The sequence below is a fragment of the Chelonia mydas genome, chromosome 11, assembly GCF_015237465.2.
Source record: "Chelonia mydas isolate rCheMyd1 chromosome 11, rCheMyd1.pri.v2, whole genome shotgun sequence".
Taxonomy (NCBI): Eukaryota; Metazoa; Chordata; order Testudines; family Cheloniidae; genus Chelonia; species Chelonia mydas.
In genome coordinates, this window is record NC_051251.2 from 39,826,939 (window position 1) to 39,848,714 (window position 21,776).

The following is a 21,776-nucleotide window of genomic DNA, read 5'->3' on the forward strand; positions in this document are numbered from 1 at the left end:
AGCTTTTCACATCATGCCCTATTACATGTTTTTCCATCATAGAAGATATTGTTAAATGTCTAAAAAGGGGGCAGTAAAGTGATGCAAAATGTGTTGACTTCTAGAACTCTGAAAAGACTATTGTTTTTGAGGTGTTGAAAATCAGAAGCCCCTTATCCTAATCATTCACAATTTTCCAGAAAAATTCTACCTCAACCTTAGACTTCGCCTACTGATATTAAGGCGAAGCAGACTTATGGTGGAAACACTGTTGTAACCTTAACTATAGAGTAACTGCAATTAGTCCACAGTGTGAATAAAACACAGCTTTAGTAAGCTATTGCATTTGTGTTGATGCATCTGTGGTGAATATTTTTATATTGCTGAAAAATAAATAAGTAACCTGTTTATTGAGATTAACAAAGTCAGTATAATCAGTTAAAATAGTCTCAGGACTGGTGCAGTTTTTTTGCTTACATGTGTGTTCTGGTTTTCATGTCATTAAGTGATAGAAGCATTAGATCTAGCACATAACAGGATCTCTCTACTCCTTGCTGCATTATTTGAATCACCTGCAACTGACTGTATACTTTGCTTATTCACAAGTACAGAGAAGACTGACAGAGTGGGGGAGCAATGTTACATATATGCTTATATGTGCAAAGAGATCGGTAGATTGATTTGGCTTCTATGGGATTGCCCCAGTCTGTAATTTTATATAGTGACCACAGTGATGTTCTATTTTAATGATTAAATACATAAGTTTGAAAATATATCAATTTCTCAGTAGAGATCTCAATTTGTTAAACATTTTAAATAACAGATTTATTTTGAATGCATAACACTATAAACGGATGAAAATTAAACTTTGTCACTTAACCAAATGTCCTGAAAGTACAGTAAAAACCTAGAGGTATAATTTTGATTGTGTGTACTTTGGTACTACAGAACGTTGGTGACCTGCAAAACTTATCTATGCAAAGCAGTGATTGTGCTGCTCTTAATAAAAATGTAAAAGCAGATGTAGTGAAGATTCATAGTGCAAAGATTTCTTTTCTCAGGGACAGTGTGAAGCATAAATACAACTAAACTACAAATAATACGAAATGTGCATTGTTCATATTTTAATGCGGTGTCCTGGATTTGTATTGTCTTTGCTTGCTAATTGTTGCGGGGTGGGAAATCAGTGAATAACAGGCCTCCTGGGTAATTGTTAGTGTAGCATTAGCAAGGTTTACTAGCATTCTAGAACTACCACTAGATGAAAAAATCTTCTGAATATTGCCCTTATGAAAATATACTACAAACAAATGGTTGTGTAAACTAACTTCTTCTTTCCAGTTTTAATGGTGTTACAGCTTGCCTGTAGACAGGGTGAATTTGATTTAAATTACTAGTCAGGAAGACTCGATTTAATCACAGATTTCTAGATAAAAGTACATTCTTGTTGGTTGTTATAACGTTAATACATATTCTTCACAACTCAGAGATGTAAGTTTCATTTTTAGAAGGTACACACTATACATTTTTAAGTGATTTATTTTGAAAACTTTTCAGATTAGTTTTACAGCTATGTCAGAAAATGAATGATTGTTTGGTTATTTCATTTACCAAAGGTAATTGAAGCAGATATTTATGAAGTCATTGGGAGGTGAACCATCTCTAATTCAACAGGTTAATCAGTAATAATTTGGAGGATTTTCTTGCCATGCTGTATTAGGATAAGAACATCACCAGACAGACACTTAAAACATATAATATTTTAACAAAACAAGCATATGATTTTGAATTTAGTTAAACATTCAAGTTTTTTTAAAATCAGATTTGTTTTTGTTAAAATTGTTTAACTAAAATAGTTAAATGAAATATTAAAAAAAAAAAATTGGCTATGTCAGCCAGGTCAACATGAGAAACTTAAAATACTGGCTTCTGCAGTTAACTCAGTTGTCTTCACCTTCATTTTCCTGTTTGTTCGTAATCTGGAAAAGAAAAACAAGCTTTCCTGCTTTTTCAGGTCCCAAACGATTTTTCAGTTTGGAATGAATTAGTCCAAAGGAAGGAAATATTCTTTCTATACTGGCAGAAGAAGCTACTGCTGTTAAAAGTGAGATTATCACTTCAACAGTCTCCGAATCCAAGTGCTTAAGTGACTTCCACTAGGTCACTGGTGTGACTTTCTTTAAAACATCATCAGCAAACATATATTTCTTGAATGGTTCACCCTCAGCTCTGAAGTTTATTGTAGTTAGCATTATGGAGGGATGATTGCTGGATGTCCATGTCAGAGCCGCCAACTCCTCTTCTTCAGCAGTTAAGGTTTGACCCTGGTATCGAGTATTGAGAATATTTGCAAGAAAATGAGCTAGAGATAGTGCTTGTCCCATTCGTTTTTTTAATGCTTGTAATTTAACTCTGTCATTGCATATTTCTCTTTTTAAGATCTCACTCAGTTCCTTCCAAATTTCAACACCATCAGCAATTTCCCTGCATTTTGTTCAAGGCTACAGAAATAGGCTTCAGGTTACTCAGTATGTGTTCAACATTTCTCTGAAGACCAATGTTGAGAACTTTGGCTGTGACAGTGCCATCTATTTTGTCATGATTTTCTTCACAAACTGTCATCAGATTAGGCCAGTTCTTGATATAGTGCTGAAAACTCTACTGAGTTTTGCATGTCTTGTGGGAGAGTTAGCTTGGTTCCTCCCACTTTTTTCAGAGCAGCTGCTGCAAAGTGGTTATTTTGGAATTATTTTGCAATTTCAACAACATTAGCCTTTATTTCTGGAACACTGAAGTCTTTGGCTAGGAGGGGCATCAAGTGAGCACTGCAACTATATGTTAGCTTGGGACTCTCTTCTAAATTTCTTCTCATCTTGGATACGTTTTCAGCATTGTCTGTGACCAAGCTGTATACTAGACATTTGAATCTTTTTTTCCCCCACAGTTTGCTATAGCTTTTACTGCTGCTACTTGTAAGTATTCTGCTGTCTGCATTTCCTGATGTATCAATTGTTTCTGTAAGGAAGACATTCCCTTCTTCTGTTGCCACACAAGTACGTACAACAGGATCATTGTGGACGTTGCTCCACCCATCAAGACTCAGGTTAACAATTTCACCCTCTAGACCTTTTGTACACTGCTCAATTTCTTTTTCATACACATTATCCAGCAATTTGCCTGCGCCATCTGCTCTGTTGTGTGGACTGTATCCTGGTCTTAATGACTGAACCATGTTAATGACGTGTAGGTTCTCTGTCATACAGAAAGGAGAGTTTGTTGCATAAACAAACTGGGCAATCTGCTGGTTCTTATCACAGACTTATCTATGGTTGTTTCTGGATGATGGAGATTTTTTTTTTCCTTTTTGCCACAGGTGATATATACTGTGGCTATGTGACATACATGATGTGACTGAAACACTATAATTTGCAGATAACTCTGAAACTATAGAAAATGATGGTGATCTTGAAGGTGGATAGTCTTCAGAATCCTGTTTGTTGAGGATGGATTCTCCTAAACAAAATAAGTCAATGCAATTATTTGGTGATAATAACTATACTGCTCATTTAGTATTACTCATTGCGTTCACTGACACTCTGTACTACTTCAAAGGTGAAATTGTAAAAGGAAGATATGTCTATTTCAGCTATTTATTTTGTATCACAACTGCATCTAAAATGATAGTACCATAGAGTAACAACTATATTTTTTTGCTCAAACGTGAGAATTCAAGAATAGTTCAGAAGGAAGACTGGCAGTCCTTAAGAAAGAAGTATGAAATAAAAAAGTTTACCAACCTGAAGATCCTGTATGTTCAGACATGTTCCTTTCATCATCTTCAACACAACTTCCTCCTGAGAAGGAATACTTCTCATGACGTTTGTTTCATGTGGGCGACCAGGCCTTGCATTTCTTTGTTGCAGTGTCTGCATTTTGCACGTATGCCTGTCTTACCCACAGGTAGAGGAACTTTGTTAAAATATTCCCAAACTGGGTCTCTCTTATGGACTGCTGCCATTATAGGTTTTCCCTTCTAGTGAGAGAATGGTATGATAGATCTCAAATCAGTGAAGATTACACTCAGAAAGACCTCAACACTTCTGGAATATGCTGCTCAAACAGTTTAATTTTGTTTCTATTGCCTGTCCCTCCCTTTTCACATTTATCTCCGGACTTCTCCGGATCTATTCCATTCCCAGCAATCTTCTATTCATTGAACTTTTTGAAACTTCGCACTTTTAGAGAGAGGTAAGGGATTGATTGTGTACACAAATTTGCAGGGGGACAATAGGGTTGAGGTCTGTTATTTCTAACCTCTCTATATTTATTTTTTTGTCTGTCTATCTCTGGAGCCCCAAATCCACAGTGTGATAACTGCAAAACTAAGCATCTCTGATGGTATCTTCTAGATTGAGCACTGAGTCCCATTGAGTAGATAGCAAGATTACCCTAAATAATCTATACAGAAGCCCCTGGAACTCCATAAGATTGGATCCTTAATACATGAACTATTGGAACTCATTTACAAAACTTATCTCAACCGTTACATGAATATATTGTCTCATACTATTGAATTAAAATTTATAATCCCTATTCCATGATGAGATACATTATAGCTTAAAGATATTTTAATTAAAACTATTTTTAGATAGGTTTTTCCTCAAAAAGCATTTTACCAAAATAATCCAATTTAAATTAAATTAAATCCAATTGAAAAAAAATCCAATTTTTTTTTTAAATCATTGATTTTTTTTTATCCACCCTGCCTGTAGATATTTTTAAATTATGAACAGAACCACAAAGAATTCTCAGAACTATTAGAATTTTTCTTGAGCACAAGGGCAAATAAAGTTGTCTGACCACAATGAGAAAATGGGTGTTAAACTGGTGTGGCATCTACAGTATTTTAAAACAAATTACAAAAAAAATTGCTTTGACAAATCACGGTTGCTTGTGCTTATAGTAAAATTATGCCATTTTCTTTTCAGTTCGTTTTCCTGAGGATCTGGAAGATGACAGCACAACATTTAATCCAGAGTACAGTCATCAAGTGTTCGGGGATGAGTAAGTTATCTAATCAAATGTCAGGACAAATGAATAGGACTTGAAGGAAGACGTCAATTTTGTTCTAGTTTTAGAAAATAGGAAATGTATTTTTTTAAATCACTTTTTAAAATCATACAAGAAAATACTTAAATGTCTTGATGAACATGTGGTAAGAAAGATACCTCAATGGTCATCTGAGAGTTTGGGACTGTAGTCACTTTTTTTTTTTTTTTTTTTTGTAGAAATTTTGTCAGATTGTTGAAGAATGCTGGGTCTGATTCTGCAATCAAAATTGTCATTTACTTCAAAGGGAATTCTGTTCATGGAACAGTTCCAAATCCTATTAGCTGACTTTCACATTAGTGTGTGCCAAACTCATATAGGTACTTGTGGACCACTGCTAGCTAACTACATTTTAGTTTCTTAATTTTTTTTTTTTTTAAATCACATATGTACACATTAGGTTTTAGTTTCAATCCAGATCCCTCCTTTTAACACATGGACTGTTAAAATTCAGGAGAGTATTTTCTCAAATACAGTAGATTCCCCTTATTAGCTACCGCTGGGTTGCTAGGAAAAAGTTCCCATTATCTGTTAATTGCTGATAAGTGGAAGGCAGGTTTGTGAGGCTGCAGTCAGAGAATGAAGCACTGGGATCTGGCTTCCCTGGCTGCAGTCCTGAAAAACCTGCCTGTGGGGTGTGGGGCTGTAGCTCAGATGTCTGGGCTATCTGTGAGGGTTCTGGGGGGACATGGAGCCACGTGGTACTTCTCCCTGCATTCCAGAGGTCAGGACTCAAAAAGTCCCAGTGCTTTCTTCCCTGGGTGCAGTCCCCAGGCAGGGTACAGCCCAAAGAGCATGGGGAGAGGTACCATGCAGCTCTGGTATCTGGGCTGTAGCCTCTCCTCGCTGCTACTGCCCTGGCCATAGCCTCCCCTCTCAGCCTGCAGTCCCTTACCTCCTCTGCAGTCCCTATGTGCAGGCAGATTTTGCAAGGTTGCTGCCCCAGAAAGAAACAGTGGGACAGGCTGAGCACCGGCTTCAGCCAGCTTAGTGGGGCTGCAAACAAGGAAGGCATGTCCCAGCACTTCCTTCCCCGGCTTCACTCTTGCAAACCTGTCTGCAACTTGGGCCTTTCTTCCAAAAATATTGTTTTAATAAGTGGCATACCATTCCAATAATCCAAATCCCATTAAAATTAGTCAGTGGGATGGGATTGGTTTCTGGCAAAATGTTGCTATTAACCAGAAGTTGTAAATATCTAGGCTGCTATTAAGTGGAATCTATTGTATATCAACTCATACCTACACAAAATATAGAAACCGTAGTCTGTGTCCTAATGCGTGTCTGTATATTTCAGTTTAAAAATAAAAAAGCTTTTTGCATTAGATGAATTTTTAGCCCCAAAAGGATCAGCAGGAGTTTTGTTATTTACTTCAATAGGGCCAGGATTTCACTCATTATTTTTAATACAGTACTGATTACCAGTCTGTCCATTATAAATAAAAATGTATTATGTGTAATAATCCTGTGGTGTACATAGTGGTGTACTAGATGTAGTAGGGATTTTTTTCTGAGATTCCTTAAAGAGCATCCTTAAAAAGATCAGATTTTGAAATGGTCTCTATACATTAACCAACCATAATAAGTTATCAACTTTACAACTATTAACTATTTCAGTTTATTACTAACAATCTCACTTCTCAATGCTGTTATGAGAACTTTCCAATCTGTCCATTTAAAGTGATTCCCTTGCACTAGTAATATTATTTCCAAAACTACCGCTATCAATTTTGAAGGCCTGTTACCTTTCAGGGAAAATATGAATGAAATGTCACTTTTTCCTAAATAAACATGGGAAAATAAAAACTGTCAATATTGGTTTGTAAGTAATCCAGTAACTCTTGTGCCACTGTAAGTAGAACTGTTTTCCAGAAACAAAGTGTATTTCTCTATTCATTGAATAGAAATTCTCATAGACCTTGTGCCAATGATCTTCTGGGTATGTTCTATTCCTTGAATAGGTAGTAGAAGGCTCAAAAACCTCTTCGCTTCCTTCCCTCCCCTTCACATAACCCCATTTCTGTTTTCAATATTAGACTTCCCTGCATTTCCTTCAGTTCTGTCCTAAGTCTGGTATGTTTCATCAGGACCATCAACCAAAAGAGAACCTACTTGAGGTTACTATAAAAATTTTTTTTTTTTTAAATATGCAAGTGTCATTTGCAGTAGTCTACTTGAATATAAAATCCACATTCTGAAACAAGGATCCCAGTAAATGCAATCTGCCTCGGTATCTGTCTGTATTAAAAGGTCAAATTACAAGTGATTGATTTAAAAATTTATTTCTAAAAGATCTTATAAAATAAATGGAATGCATAGTTGTATCATGTCTCCCAACTTCTTGACCTTTGAAATAGAGGTTGTTTTACGCGTGTATACATTGTCCTTTAAGGTCGGGGATGCGTGTGTGGTCTAAGACTCTTTTTATGAGTTGTCTTTATTCCTTTATGATAAATTCCACAGATAACTAGTCACTTCACTTCTTTGTTTCATATTGACAGATGAAGGAATATGAGTGGTATATTCATGATAAAATATTGTAAGGAGTTACCTTCATTGTATATATTCTGATGTAGTATATGGCAATTCTATTTCTCTTTTCATATATGAGCAGGTTTGTACACTTAACTTGGAAAGTAGACATGAATTTCAAAGCTTTATACAGATTACAGTTTACTGTGATGATTTTTTAGTAGAGTCTAGGGTTCCTGATTGCTTTATTTTTTTTTCCTCCCCCAGTGAAGTTGCCTTCGGTTACAAGGGTCTGAAGATCCTTTTGTACTACAATGCTGGTAACCTGTCAACACTTTTCCGCATCGAGTATACATCTAAAGTTAATGAAAACTTTGACTGTGTGGAGGTAAAGTCAGAGTCAAACTTACATGTTCAAATCTTTGTAGAATATTCAAAATTCTTAAAAGGGCCATAATCAAGAGGTTTAGGCCCCGCACTTATCTACTTCATAGTTAGACTATCAGTTTTTAAAAATATATTCTCTTCATACTGTAGCTAATTTAAAAAAAGCATTGAACCCACCTGTGTGTTGTGCCCTTGTGCATCTTCTGACTACAATAGTCAAATTAATGCAAGCTGTTTCCAGAGATGAGCTGACATCAAGCCTAGTGTTCAAAAATAAAGTAAGGCTGAAATTTCATGTTAATTAGAAGATAGGGTGGTGTTGAGTTTTCCAGACTTAAAATAATCCCATTAGACCGTAAAGAGGTTCTTGTAAATAAAATGTGTATGGTAAAATAGGAATATTTAAGAATATCCTTATAAATGGGAGGTGCAGAAAGCAACCGATATGGAATTTTGTTTTAGAAATAGAGCTATCCTAGTTTCCCATCCCAGTTATGTATCAGTTACTCTCTGATCTCATTTTAAAGGGATATTGTCAGTATTTATATTTTACTACACACACTTCCTGTGTTACGAAACATTTTTATAGGAAAATATCTTTCCCTTCTGATTATATCCTTTTAAAAATTTAGTAGACTAATTTTTCCACCCCACATATCATTCATTATTAGGTTGACTTCTTTTTGTGAGCTAATCTCAGTTTTTGAATCCATTTATAAAGCCTTTTAGCTGAATTATTCAGATATGAAAACTGAAGCTGAACAGTCAACTTTTGATAGTCCTGCTTTTCCCTTCAGTAGGCTAAAGTATACCATAGAGGTAGAATATTAATAATGAAGTTTTTAGTCATGTTTATACAACTAGATATTAAATATTTGAATAAGAGTCTACCTAGTTGTTTAGAAAAAGACTAAGATCTTGCTGGTGGTTCCTGATGGATTAAGAAAATTCACCATTGTTTGGTTATTACTTGGTTACAAGGAAGAAAAAGTTTGTATTGATTTCTTTCCAAAAGTGCTATTGATTTGGTTATTGCTGAATTTTTATAATACTGCATAGAGTGAAAAATAGCTATGCATTTGTATTGACTTCTCATTGTGCTGAGCCTGAAAACAAGGTTTACCATTTAGAAATATTTTTACCAGTAAGCAGCCTTCCTTTCTATGATTTCAAACTGAGTTTAAAGTTCCCCATTTCAAAAGTGGAGAAAATTTAAATATGTTCAAGAAAAGACGCATTTAATTTTTCTAAAGAGAAAAATTGGATTAATTTTTTTGGTGAGGGATTTGCCATTTCTTCTCCAAAGTTGCATGAAGGCATATTCAATCATTTACCCTATGATTAAAATGGTATCAAGACTAAGGCAACACATCAAGACACCTAAAGATCATGCTTTGTAATCTTGTTAGTTTTCTAGAACTGAAAAGAGATGAGAAATGGCAGTCTCCAAAATCAGGATTATCTAGATGACACAGTTGAATGGGTTCAGCCCTTCTCAACACTGTAATTTCAGAGCTGTGGTAAAATGGAGAGCGAGGTGTAGAACACCATAGCAAACTTCCATGAGCATCCTGATTCATATACCACCACCAACACAGCTTCCTTCCCTCTCTATTCACGATGGGAGAGTCCTTGTTCACCTTTGTAGTCCCTGGGATCCGCCAACGTTTTTTGCTCATTCAAATCTCTCAACTTTCTCTCAAATCCCCATGGTGATATCTACCATCTCTCTGGCTGAGGAAGACTGATCAGGACTCATTCAGAGCCTGAAGGAACAATCTTTAATCAGCTAGAGGTGTCGTTATCCACTATGAAAGCACACCCTTTCCCACTGTGAAATACTCATGCACCTTGTCCGCATGAGAGAGATGCGGCAGATAGCTTGTTCTTACCTTTGCATGACTGCAACACACCACATGTACACTATAGCCCTAGTAGAAAAAATATTCCTCCTTTTGCCATCACACCAGTCACTGTTTAGATCTACTTCCTGCATTCTACTGTACCTGGATCAAGTTGACTGGAAGACATTTACCTGTACAAATAGTACTGTGCACACAATTGAGCTCATTTGTGTGCTGCTTTCAGACACAAACTTAATTATTTATATTTATCTTGGAGGAGGCCTTCCTATGAGCATGGTGCCAGCTGGGCTGAAACAGATGTGCAGGCAGCCATCTACTTAAATTATAAAATGTTTGGAGCAGTGACCATCTTCTTGATTTTTTTGTACACTGTCCAGCAAAATGGGTCTGGGACCTCCAAGCACTATCACAATTCAGAGAGGGGGAGACCTAGTGCCAGTTGTGCTTTACCATACACAGTACTTCAGTGTATGACTAGGTGTCCAAACAGCTGACTAGGGACATACATCACTTGGAGCAGCAAACAGTGCTTCAGGAAGATCTCCAGCCTCAAGGTCCAGAATAAGAAGTCTGTCTGACTCAGAGGAAATATTACCTTTTTAATGACAAACTGGGCCAAATTCTCAGGACTCTACCAAGCCCAGTGGACTTCTGGATATCACTTTGGCACCATACAGTGAGTTGGTGAAGGACAAGGAGGATGTGAAAGAAAACGCCCACTCTGTGAACTAGGTAGACAAGTGAGAAGTGGTGACAGACCAGGAAATGCTAAATACAGTGGGATCCCAGGATCTGGAGACTATGGTTGAGGTAGTTAGAAAATAAAGGACTCTGGAGACTTGGTATCCTCTGTAGCAGATATGTAATTTCTTTAATTGTAAAATTTACTGGTTCTGCAGGTTTTATGGTTTTTTTCCTAGGTTTTTATGAACATTGTTATAAGTTTGCAAAAGGTTTTTTGTTTGTGGTCTTTTTGTTGTTTTTTTTTTATAGTGTCACCTGAGGACAGATGTGGCAAACATCTCCTGGTTCCCCTAGTAGTGTTTCTCCCCTATACCTCTCCACTGAGCTGCCAAGTCCCTTGTAGTCCAGCTGATTTGGTTTCCTCATTACTTCCTGTGGTGTTTCTCCCCCTTGCATACCTCCTTCCCTTTTGACTGCATTGGCTGCTGTTGCTGGCCAGGGCAGTCTAACTCAGCATGCAGAGCAGCTGACTGAGCCCACATGATGCACCAGTGACACAGGCCATGGGACTAGATAAAATATTGCCTATTCCCTGTTGTTTTATACATTTCTCTAAATCAAGAAGAGATGTAAGTTAATCTGACCCCTCTATTTTCCTCCATCCTTGCGATTTGTATCTGGGGAGAAAAACTCTCAAAGCAAGGCCTCTTGCCTTACAATCAGATTTTGGGACAACGCATATCTTCCTCCATCCCCACAGAAGCACACACAACTTTTTCCTTCCTGAAGCCGGTCCTCTGTTTTCCATGTAAACAACACACTGCAAGCATATCAGTCTTTCCCTGGATGGAGGACACTCCTTAGATATTTGAAGGTCCTGTATTGTCTGCACTAAGTAATAAACTGTTATGGGCACCTCTCATTCTCATTATTATTGCACTGCTTGACCATAGCTAATCACCTTTATTCTTAAAAGGGTTATGTTAGTTTTAATAAGTCTTTATCATATCTGGTCCAAGGAGAAAATGGCTTGCAAGAAAGCACTGGAATTCAAAATGAACTCTAATTGTTACTTTTATTTTATTCCGTGGTGTGTTAACATAGCATTAGCAAATCTGTCCCTTATCTTTCATTTCTTGTTTTTTCACTTCAGTGACTGCTTTGGTAGTGTGGACATCCCAGAGTAGGTGCCAGGCAAATAGACTGAATCCTTACCAGAGGAAAGGCTCCCAAATCACAGGTCCAGGAAAAGGAAGAGTAAGGAAGACCTATTCCTCAACATGCTCAGATTGCATGTATAGGTTTAAGGACAAACAAATAAGGTCACTTTTGAGAGAGAAGTGTCAGGGCTTGAATTGGACCAGATTGAGCTAAACTGATGATCAGGCACTTTCTTTGTTTGAGGCTGTCATCTTGTTCTCCAGAATCTCATCTTTCGTTTATTTAAAAAAAAAAAAAAAAAAAGCACCTCTACCCTTTATGGTTGTGGAGAGAAATTTCAAATACATAAACAGAGGAGTAAACAATACGGTGATGTTTGCAGAGAAACTGAAACACAAGTTGTCAGCTCAAAGGGGTATTATTCAGATGCCCAACAACAGATTTTTTTTTTAATGTTAACTATTTTAATGTTGATCAAGGCACATAAGAAAGAAGGCTGATTGTATTAAGGTGCAGTCTACTGAGAGTGATGGCTAACTTTGGTGCTATGAATAGACGATACTTTGGAGGAGATTGTCGGGCTCAACGGGTAGTGATCAATGGCTCCATGTCTAGCTGGCAGCCGGTGTCAAGTGGAGTGCCCCAGGGGTCAGTCTTGGGGCCGGTTTTGTTCAGTATCTTCATAAATGATTTGGAGGATGGTGTGGATTGCACTCTCAGCAAATTTGCGGATGATACTAAACTGGGAGGAATGGTAGATACGCTGGAGGGCAGGGATAGGATACAGAGGGACCTAGACAAATTGGAGGATTGGGCCAAAAGAAACCTGATGAGGTTCAATAAGGATAAGTGCAGGGTCCTACACTTAGGATGGAAGAACCCGATGCACAGCTACAGACTAGGGACCGAATGGCTAGGCAGCAGTTCCGCGGAAAAGGACCTAGGGGTTACAGTGGACGAGAAGCTGGATATGAGTCAGCAGTGTGCCCTTGTTGCCAAGAAGGCCAGTGGCATTTTGGGATGTATAAGTAGGGGCATAGCGAGCAGATCGAGGGACGTGATCGTTCCCCTCTATTCGACATTGGTGAGGCCTCATCTGGAGTACTGTGTCCAGTTTTGGGCCCCACACTACAAGAAGGACGTGGATAAATTGGAGAGAGTCCAGCGAAGGGCAACAAAAATGATTAGGGGTCTGGAACACATGACTTATGAGGAGAGGCTGAGGGAACTGGGATTGTTTAGTCTGCAGAAGAGAAGAATGAGGGGGGATTTGATAGCTGCTTTCAACTACCTGAGAGGTGGTTCCAGAGAGGATGGTTCTAGACTATTCTCAGTGGTAGAAGAGGACAGGACAAGGAGTAATGGTCTCAAGTTGCAGTGGGGGAGGTTTACGTTGGATATTAGGAAAAACTTTTTCACTAGGAGGGTGGTGAAACACTGGAATGCGTTACCTAGGGAGGTGGTAGAATCTCCTTCCTTGGAAGTTTTTAAGGTCAGGCTTGACAAAGCCCTGGCTGGGATGATTTGATTGGGGTTTGGTCCTGCTTTGAGCAGGGGGTTGGACTAGATGACCTCCTGAGGTCCCTTCCAGCCCTGATATTCTATGAGACCACAACTTCTCACCTCAAACTGATCCATTTAGCCAAAAATGTGAGGCAAACCTTACCCAGGGGGAGTCAATCCTTCAGATCCCAGTAAGGCATCCAGAGGGCCATGGAAAGGGAGCCATGCTGCTGCTTTTCTGGTGACAGGGGCTGCTGCCCTTTCCTCTGCAGGAGGCTGTCTGCAAATCTGAGCAGATATTTCTGCCATAGTTTCTTGGATCATGTGAAAAAGATCTTGGGGGGGAAAAAACCATCAGGGCAAGAAACCTAATTTTTTTTTTTTTTTTTTTTTAAGATGAGATTCTGACATCACCTGACTTTAAAAGCTAGGACCTAAGGCATAGGCATATGCCTAATCTGCACTGCCCATAAGTGTATCTAAATCCCATTGAGAGAGAGCCAAGCCTGAGGAGCCCAGTGGAGCATGTGATATATTTTGAACATCTGCATACTCTTCTGAGAGTAGTACTTCATTTTGGCATTACAAGTGGGCAGAATTTAGCTTGTTTTTCAAAGAGAGATTAGAAAAAAACACTATTTCTCTTCTCTTTCTCCCCCCATTCCACAGTTTAAATCGGAACAGTATTACCTATTGGACTGCCTTCTGCTCTACCGCTTGCTCACTGCCATTCCCTAAATATTGCACTCTTTTACATGGAATCTAAATGAGGCATTGTAGCCTCTTAGACAACTTTTGCTCTTTGTACTGTAAATGTTAGCTTGTTGTGCCAGTGCAGCTGGCCTGTGACCTCTTCTGCTTTTAATAAAGAAATTCTATGAAAAGTGTGTGTAACTTAACATCTGGCATGTTATTTAATTACACTACCTCAGATCGCTTCTTCATATACTCCCTCATCAAAACTAATACATAAAATGTAGCTCCTGCTTTAGAAATGATTTGTATCTAAACAAAAGTATAATCCTGTTTATAAGAAGCTACTTAATAGTGGCATGCAAGCCACATAAAGGAACTTCATATTAGCAACTACCCGTCAATACAACTAAGCACTTCTCCATAAATCACCTCCACCGTGGAAAATAAGAGAATAAGGTTACTAATTAAGGTAAAGTTTTAATACACAAGGAGAAATCCAAAATCAATTTGGCATATCTCCTAATAAAAGTAGGGTTTAGTTCACTAGTCCATTCCCAATTCCCCATCATCAATTTGAAATTAAGTGCACATGGCATTTCTTATGTGGCAGCATACAGACTGCAGGTAATGCCTATGTAGGTAACAGCACCAGGTTCAACAGCTTTTCTGTCTGGCTGTGCATACGTTATTTCATTGTCTCACTCTTGTTTATTGAATACCTTACCCTTGATTTTGTCTGTTATACAAGATGTAGCAGGCAGATTTTTATAATTACTATATTAGTTGGCTGAACTGTCATTGAGATTGGGAGAATGATATAAAGATGGAGATCTGTCAAAGGCAGAGTCCACCATTATCATGCATTTGCAGAATTTGTTTAAACAAACCCAGAGAGATACTGATTCATCAGGTAATCATTTTTGCAATAGCTGATTCAAATTGACATATGTGGTCATTCAAAATCTCTGGGGACAGATAAATTAAGATAAATATTTGGGAATAATCCCTGTTGAAGAGTCACATCATGCACTTTGCTTGGTCCTTGTTTGTAACTGCTATGTTGATCACTTTCGCTGTCATTAAGGCTGATGTGCTCCTGGACTGACTAAGAACGGGCACTTGAGTTCCATCACGTGCTCTGGAATAGTTAGAGTTCTCTAATTGTTCATATCTCTGTTGTTAAGTGTAGCAGTAGGTGTAATGTGGACTTGGTAACCATAACTTAACAAAATTTAACCATAACTGTCAAGAGTAGCTAGTCACTCTTTTCTGTTCTTGCCCTGGTGCTGCATTGTTGGTACTAACTTACCACAGAGGTACAGAAGTCTCCCCCTTCTGAAGTTAGGCAGCCGTAGCTGTTCATACTAGGTGCTGAGAACAGCTCTGTCCCGGCTGCTTTTAGTCATGATCCAAAAATAAAAGCATCACTCCACACAGTAATCATTATTAAGCATGGTACAGAGACAAAAAGAAAAGGAGTACTTGTGGCACCTTAGAGACTGACAAATTTATTTGAGCACAAGCTTTCGTGAGCTACAGCTCACTTCATCGGATGCATTCCGAAGTGAGCTGTAGCTCACGAAGGCTTATGCTCAAATAAATTTGTTAGTCTCTAAGGTGCCACTAGTACCCCTTTTCTTTTTGCGAATACAGACTAACAGGGCTGTTACTCTGAAATCGGTACAGAGACAATGTCTCTGCAGGGGAAGAGGAATTAAAGCAAAAAATCCATCAACTGTACACTTTGCTTCCTGCAGAGAGATGAAGCCCACACTCTACCACCTTGCAGTTGCTTTTCCAGAAGTTCTGGCAGATGTCTTCAGTCCCGAACAGGGACTGATAATTGAGTGTTCAGAGCCTGAGAATTTATTCTCTCCCATAATTCTTCTGAGCTCACCAAACACCTTTCAAAATCTCAATGAAACAACTGTAGTAGGGAGCTATACCAGGAACCCTGGGATTAATACCCAAAATGCTGTGCAACTGCATCATATAGGTGACATGTGAATATGAAGCAGGATGGCATAGCTGGTATATACATGCTGCACCATTGGATTAACTGACAAAGTTTCAGTTCACTAGACTAGACAGCCATAATCTCTCCTATCCCAGAGAATAATATATATTGGATTGGGAATTGGATCCAGGTCTCCCGAGTGCCAGTGTGGAAGCCCACACGATGGCCCTCTTTCAATTTTAATAGGAAAATATTTCTTGTGGGAATTGCAGTAACTCCCTTATTATTCTTTATTAAAAGAGTTTGATCCTTATTTCCCTTCCACTTAATGTTCTTGGTCTTCAAGAAGAATGCATGCTAAAAGCTTAGTCATGAGTAAGGGCAGGAGGAAAACTAAAATTTACAGAAAATTCTGGGATTTTTTCAGTTTTTCTGGATATTTTTCAAAGGTGTTGTGGTTTTTTTTTTTTTTTTTTTTTTTTTTAACATAACACATTTTGGTGGTTGCACACATTTATAGGAGTTAGAAGTCCGGTGGGATAGTGTCAAATGGAAGGATTTCAGGGAGCTGACTCCTACCCTGAAATTAAGGAAGCAATGGGCAGTCCATGACAAGGAGGAAATGATTATTTAAGTTCTTGAATATGGGTGCTGCCATAAATGAATACAAAAATTAGTAAAATATATGTGCAGATTTAAATTACTAGCCATTTGCTAGTAGCCATGTGGTACTAGCCATGTTCTAGAACTAAAATCCCAGATGTGATTATTCGTGTGCTTTCAGGCAGTTCATATTCAAATATAGCAAAACAAAATAGTTGAAAATCAGGACTTTATACATCTACCACCTCCCCAAATTGAGGATTCTGGGTTTTTCCTTGTAAGAGGTAACCTCGCAAACTCCTAAGCAATGTGAGGAATACAACTTTTTATAAAGAATTACCAATTCTGTCTTCTGCAAACAAAATAAAGCTTTTCTAGCCATGACAGTAAATCTTTTGTTATGGAGAGGTTGCTTTAGATTTTTCTGTAGCTTTTTCCCCACTATGGCAGTAGCTAATGAGGGCTCCCATAGGAAGTGTTGATCATATTCAAACAGCTTGGTGTATCTTCTTAATTTCAGTAGGGGAAAGAGTTGCAATGTCCTCACCACCACCACTAGCCTAGCCACATGAGAAAGTTTGCTGCTGTTGTTCTGTGGAGTACACGGGAGGGAACTCACACTCTCAAATATACATGTTTAAGCATAATGAATCAACAAATAACTAATGGATCATACTGAACATAATTTCTCCTATTTCTAGATTTTCTGTATATATACTGTGAGGAGTTACTGTAAGCATTCACTGAATGGATGATTGCATTTCTATTTTGTGGTATTTTTCCAGAAATACAAAATAAATTTTATGGTAAATGTTGATTTGCCGTTTTCTTCAATTTTGTCAGTTTGTGCAAGCATAAGTACTTTAATACATATAATAGTTCACAAGGCATGACTACCATTTTATGGCTAGATAAATAGGTTGTGAAAAATAACGTTAATGTTAATACACACATTCACTCTGTTGTATTGTTCTTTCGTTAGTAACTACATTGCGTTGATCTTTAAAAAAATGCATAATTTTTGTTTTGCCTGATCCATTATTCAGTTGAATTAATGGTTCCAGGGAAAAAAAATATTTATCAAATACTGCTTTAGAGAGAACAGAAAAGGTTCTAGTAAATGCACCTTCTTTGTCTTGAGAATGAAATGGATGCAAAGACTGATGTATGGATTTAAAATAGGCTCTTAGACAAAGTATTGTAGAGCTATATCTTAACCAGTTAATAGCTCTTTTTATAGATATAAAGCAAGTTAAATATAAATGTTGGTAGTACCAAACCATTGAGAATAAAACTTGTTTGTGCTGAACTCCATCCATGGTTTTCTGTCCTAAAAATCTAACTGAATGATGATAAAGTGCTATTCATTTGCAGGTGCATTACTTCTACTTAGGGGACTGTGGTTGAAAGGACAGGAATTAGTAGCATGTTGTATTAGCCTTTTGTAGTGTATTTTGTCCTAAGCATCTTAATTTCCCTGTTTTGAATGCTAAGTAGCAAGGGTCTTGGTTTAGAACTAATACCCATCATGCATGTAAACGGTGTGAAAGAGCTGCTTAGTAAGTTAACACAGTGTTCTTGTGTCAGTCCTTGTGGAAATAGATACAATACAAACATTACAGCTGAACTCATGGCAAACTCCATTAAGTAAAAACCTGGGTTCATTGTTCAGAGGAAAGTTTCAATAGAATGTAAGCTCATTTTGTTGAATGTAATGTCAGGCTTTTAGGGGTTGTATTGAGGGGTTAGGTTTTTGTTAAGTTGAGACCAATTCATTAAGTTTTATTGCCTGGTGAGAAGCAGTAATACGTTATTGTGAAACTTCATCAAATATTCATGGTTAAAGAGAAGTAGTAAATGTATTCAATCAAGTGGTCTTTGGGAGTTTGAAAAGGATTATGAAGTCTGCTCAGCTGATAGCCTCTAACATTCACTGTGGTCATTTAACAAAGGTAATTTTAATCTCTGAATTAAAATTTGCTCTGAAGACTCATGTCTCTTCCCTTCCCCCATTTTGAGGTTACAAATCCAAGTTGTTGAAAATTGTCCTGTTACATTTCTGTGTAATATCATTTTGTCTCAAATTCAATTTTCAAAAAATATTTTGGTTAGGAGGTAGGCTCTCCTTCTTTGCATTTGTAATGTTTATTGTGGTTGGTCCTTTAGGCATGCATTTCAAGTGTGTGTGTGTAAGAGAGAACAAGAGTGCTAGCTGCCATTCTTTCTTACTAGGACTGCCATTTTCTCAGTTACCTCCCCTATGCCTTTTGCTAGCTGCCATTGCTTGGCTTGGAGAAAGCAGTATCATGGAAGAGCACACCACAATCAGTGCAGTTTCAAAGATTTGCCAGCTGAAGAGAGTCTTAAGGAACAGTAAGTGGAGCCAGTATCTTACTTTGAAGAGTAATTGCACCACATCCACCACACGCTGGCAAATGGGAAAGCGGGAATTCCTATGCGTCTCTGAGTTCACAGCCTCCCTTTTATCCCATCATCTTCATTGGTGTTTATCAACACAGTATCTTCTCTCTTAACGGAGTAAATGTTCAAAATTGGCCTATCAAAAAAATCTCTTACTAGTTGACAGCTTTGAGGACTATCCCCCCAACACTTCCAGTCTTTCCCCGTTTCACATCATTACCCTTTGGGCATACAGTATAGCTACCATGAGACATGGTACTACATGAGCTACCATGGACCAAACTTCCTTTGGAGCCCTTTAATGCTGCTGCTTCTTCATCCAGAAGGGTTATTGTTAAGCAATGAAAGGCATTGCCTTCCTTCACCCTGGTACTGAGCACTCCTCCTGAAATTAGACAGGCCTTAGCAACTTTTTTTTTTTTTTTTTTTTTGGTATCTGGGTACTTTTTACAATAATTTGTTTTTCCCAGTAGAACTATGCTTTCATAATATTGTGTGTGGAATGCTAGCTTTTGATTTTTTTGTCTCTCTTTCTCACTCTTTTATTCTGTAGGCAGATGATGTAGAAAGCAAAATTAGAAAAATCATCCCTCCTGGGTTTTGCACAAGCACAGATGACTTTGTGTCTTTGCTGGAAAAGGAGGTTAATTTTAAGCCCTTTGGAACGTTACTACACACATATTCAGTTCATAATGAGGAAGCAGGAGAAGACATAACGTATCAGATATATCAGGTATGAAAAAGTCTAATAGATCCTTTAGGACAGATATAGCTTGCTTTTGTAGTCATGTATTTTTAGTAATCTGTTATAACTGCAACGTATAAACATCATTATTTTACCAAATCTTTTTTCAGTGTGTGTCTAGTTGAACCAGAGTATTCTGCTTATAAATATTTTCCCACAGGAGTATTTAATTGTATTCTGCAGGCTTTCTCTTTGACCTTGGTGATGAGTTTCACCTGACTTCTCCTGGCTTTTTCCCTAGGCTGACATGACATGTCCAGGCTTTCGAGAATATCATGAAAGGCTTCAAACCTTCTTGATGTGGTTTATTGAAACTGCTAGCTTTATTGACGTGGATGATGAAAGATGGAACTACTTTCTAGTGTAAGTACAGTTCTAAAGCAACAGTGGAACTTATTACCTCCACAAAGCCTGCATTTTAATTGTGGCTGGCCAATTATTGGGACAGTATAATGATATTTTTCCCAGGAAAGAAAAACCATTGTTTATCAGGCTTGAGTTTTTCTCCATTATGCTTTAGGAGACCTTGAGAATAGAGCTGAATTAAATGCTGTTGTCAGTTAGAACCCTGAATGTAGGCTTAAACAGTAAAATGAGCTTTGCCTGTGTTTTCTTTTACTTGCCACCTATTCATCTTTATAATAGGCAAGTGCACTAAACTGCTGTAAAGAGGCCTGATTTATCCAAGTTGCTGCACACCAATTAAGTGAATTGTACATTCAGAACATAGCAGGTGTACCCATTGGGCCCTCACAGAGTAGCTTGCTGACACTGAAAATTCAGTTGGAGAATGGAAAAGAAAATGGACACTGCATGGGAGCGCGACTGTAATTGACCTGCTTGGCTTTCTGTTTTATCTGCAGATTTGAGAAGTATAATAAGGATGGAGCTACGCTCTTTGCGACCGTAGGCTACATGACAGTCTATAATTACTATGTGTACCCAGACAAAACCCGGCCACGTGTAAGGTAATTGGCAGCATAACACGTGCCTTCCCTTTTATTTCAGAAGAGGGAACTGCTGAAGTTCCCAATACTTGTTTATAATGGTGTTGATTTGTTTAAAAAAAAAAAAGTCCCCATTATTAGCTGGCTTTGCACTGATTTGTTTCATTGTTGCCCTCTGTAGCAGGGTGGAATCTCAACCCAGTTTTGAATATTTTAGCAATTTTTTAAAAAATTGTTGCATGTTTTAGTCCCCAAATTGCCATGAATTAGCTTTAATCCTTAAATAAAATGTTGATCATAACACAACATATTTAAATGTTTAAGTTGTGTTGTTTCCTTGTTGAGTCCCTTTTTAATTTAAAAAAAAAATCCTTTCTGTCTGCAGCCAGATGCTGATATTGCCACCATTCCAAGGAGAAGGCCATGGTGCTCAGCTTTTTGAAACTGTACATAGATACTATATGTCTTCTCCAACGGTGCTTGATATAACAGGTATGTGAATGCTCGTTTTATTAGATATGTGAATTCAATTAGACAAATCTTGGAGCATTTGCTGCCTGTTAGCCTGCAGCCTAACTTTTGTATTCATCTGTCAGAATTAAATGGTCTTTTGAAGATTTAGCTTCAGTTTACTTCAGGGTTAATATTATCCTGTTTTACAGAAGAACTGCATATAATACAACTCTTTAAATCCTGTACTTACAGAGAACAGCACACCAGGAAAATCAAATCCCTGGCATGAAAGGATTACCAGTTAATTACCTATTTTATTGTGAGGTACACAGCTGAGTTTGCCGAGAGATTGAGCTTTCTCAAACTCCTTGATGAGCTTGCTCCTTTTAAACAAAACAGCAAATCAGAAAATATATACTGATGGTAAAATATTCATGTTAATGTGAAGGCCAGAGTCTTTCAACCACTGGAAACATATACAGCAGTCTGGTGTCCCAGGAGCATGGGTAGTAGACTGACTAAAGATCTGCATGAAGTTGACCTTGCATGAATACCTGAAAAATATTAGTGGGATTGTAGGGTGGAGAAGAAAGAAAAAGAATATAAAAAGAAGAGGTATGTGCTGCTTATAACAGGGAAAGGAATTGGCATATGAAACCACAGGAGAGAGATTGTATCTGTAGCCCACATATTAGTCCACAGTATGATAAACAACTGTGAGAACAATGTCTAGTAGAATAACACTCCACTCTAGGTGCTACCTATGTACAAATAACATCCAATTGTGATATTTT

General features: G+C 37.8%; 1 protein-coding gene across 2 annotated transcripts in view; it reads left to right on the forward strand.

The window, feature by feature from the left end:
- The window catches only part of HAT1 (histone acetyltransferase 1), a 45,679-nt gene that overhangs the window by 9,237 nt on the left and 14,666 nt on the right, over positions 1-21,776 (forward strand). For both annotated transcript variants that reach the window (XM_037913012.2, XM_043525496.1), the window contains exons 3-8: positions 4,968-5,043; positions 7,828-7,948; positions 19,391-19,570; positions 19,824-19,945; positions 20,446-20,550; positions 20,915-21,021. In XM_037913012.2, the coding sequence (XP_037768940.1) occupies positions 4,968-5,043; positions 7,828-7,948; positions 19,391-19,570; positions 19,824-19,945; positions 20,446-20,550; positions 20,915-21,021 (711 nt within the window). The remainder of the gene's footprint in view (positions 1-4,967; positions 5,044-7,827; positions 7,949-19,390; positions 19,571-19,823; positions 19,946-20,445; positions 20,551-20,914; positions 21,022-21,776) is intronic.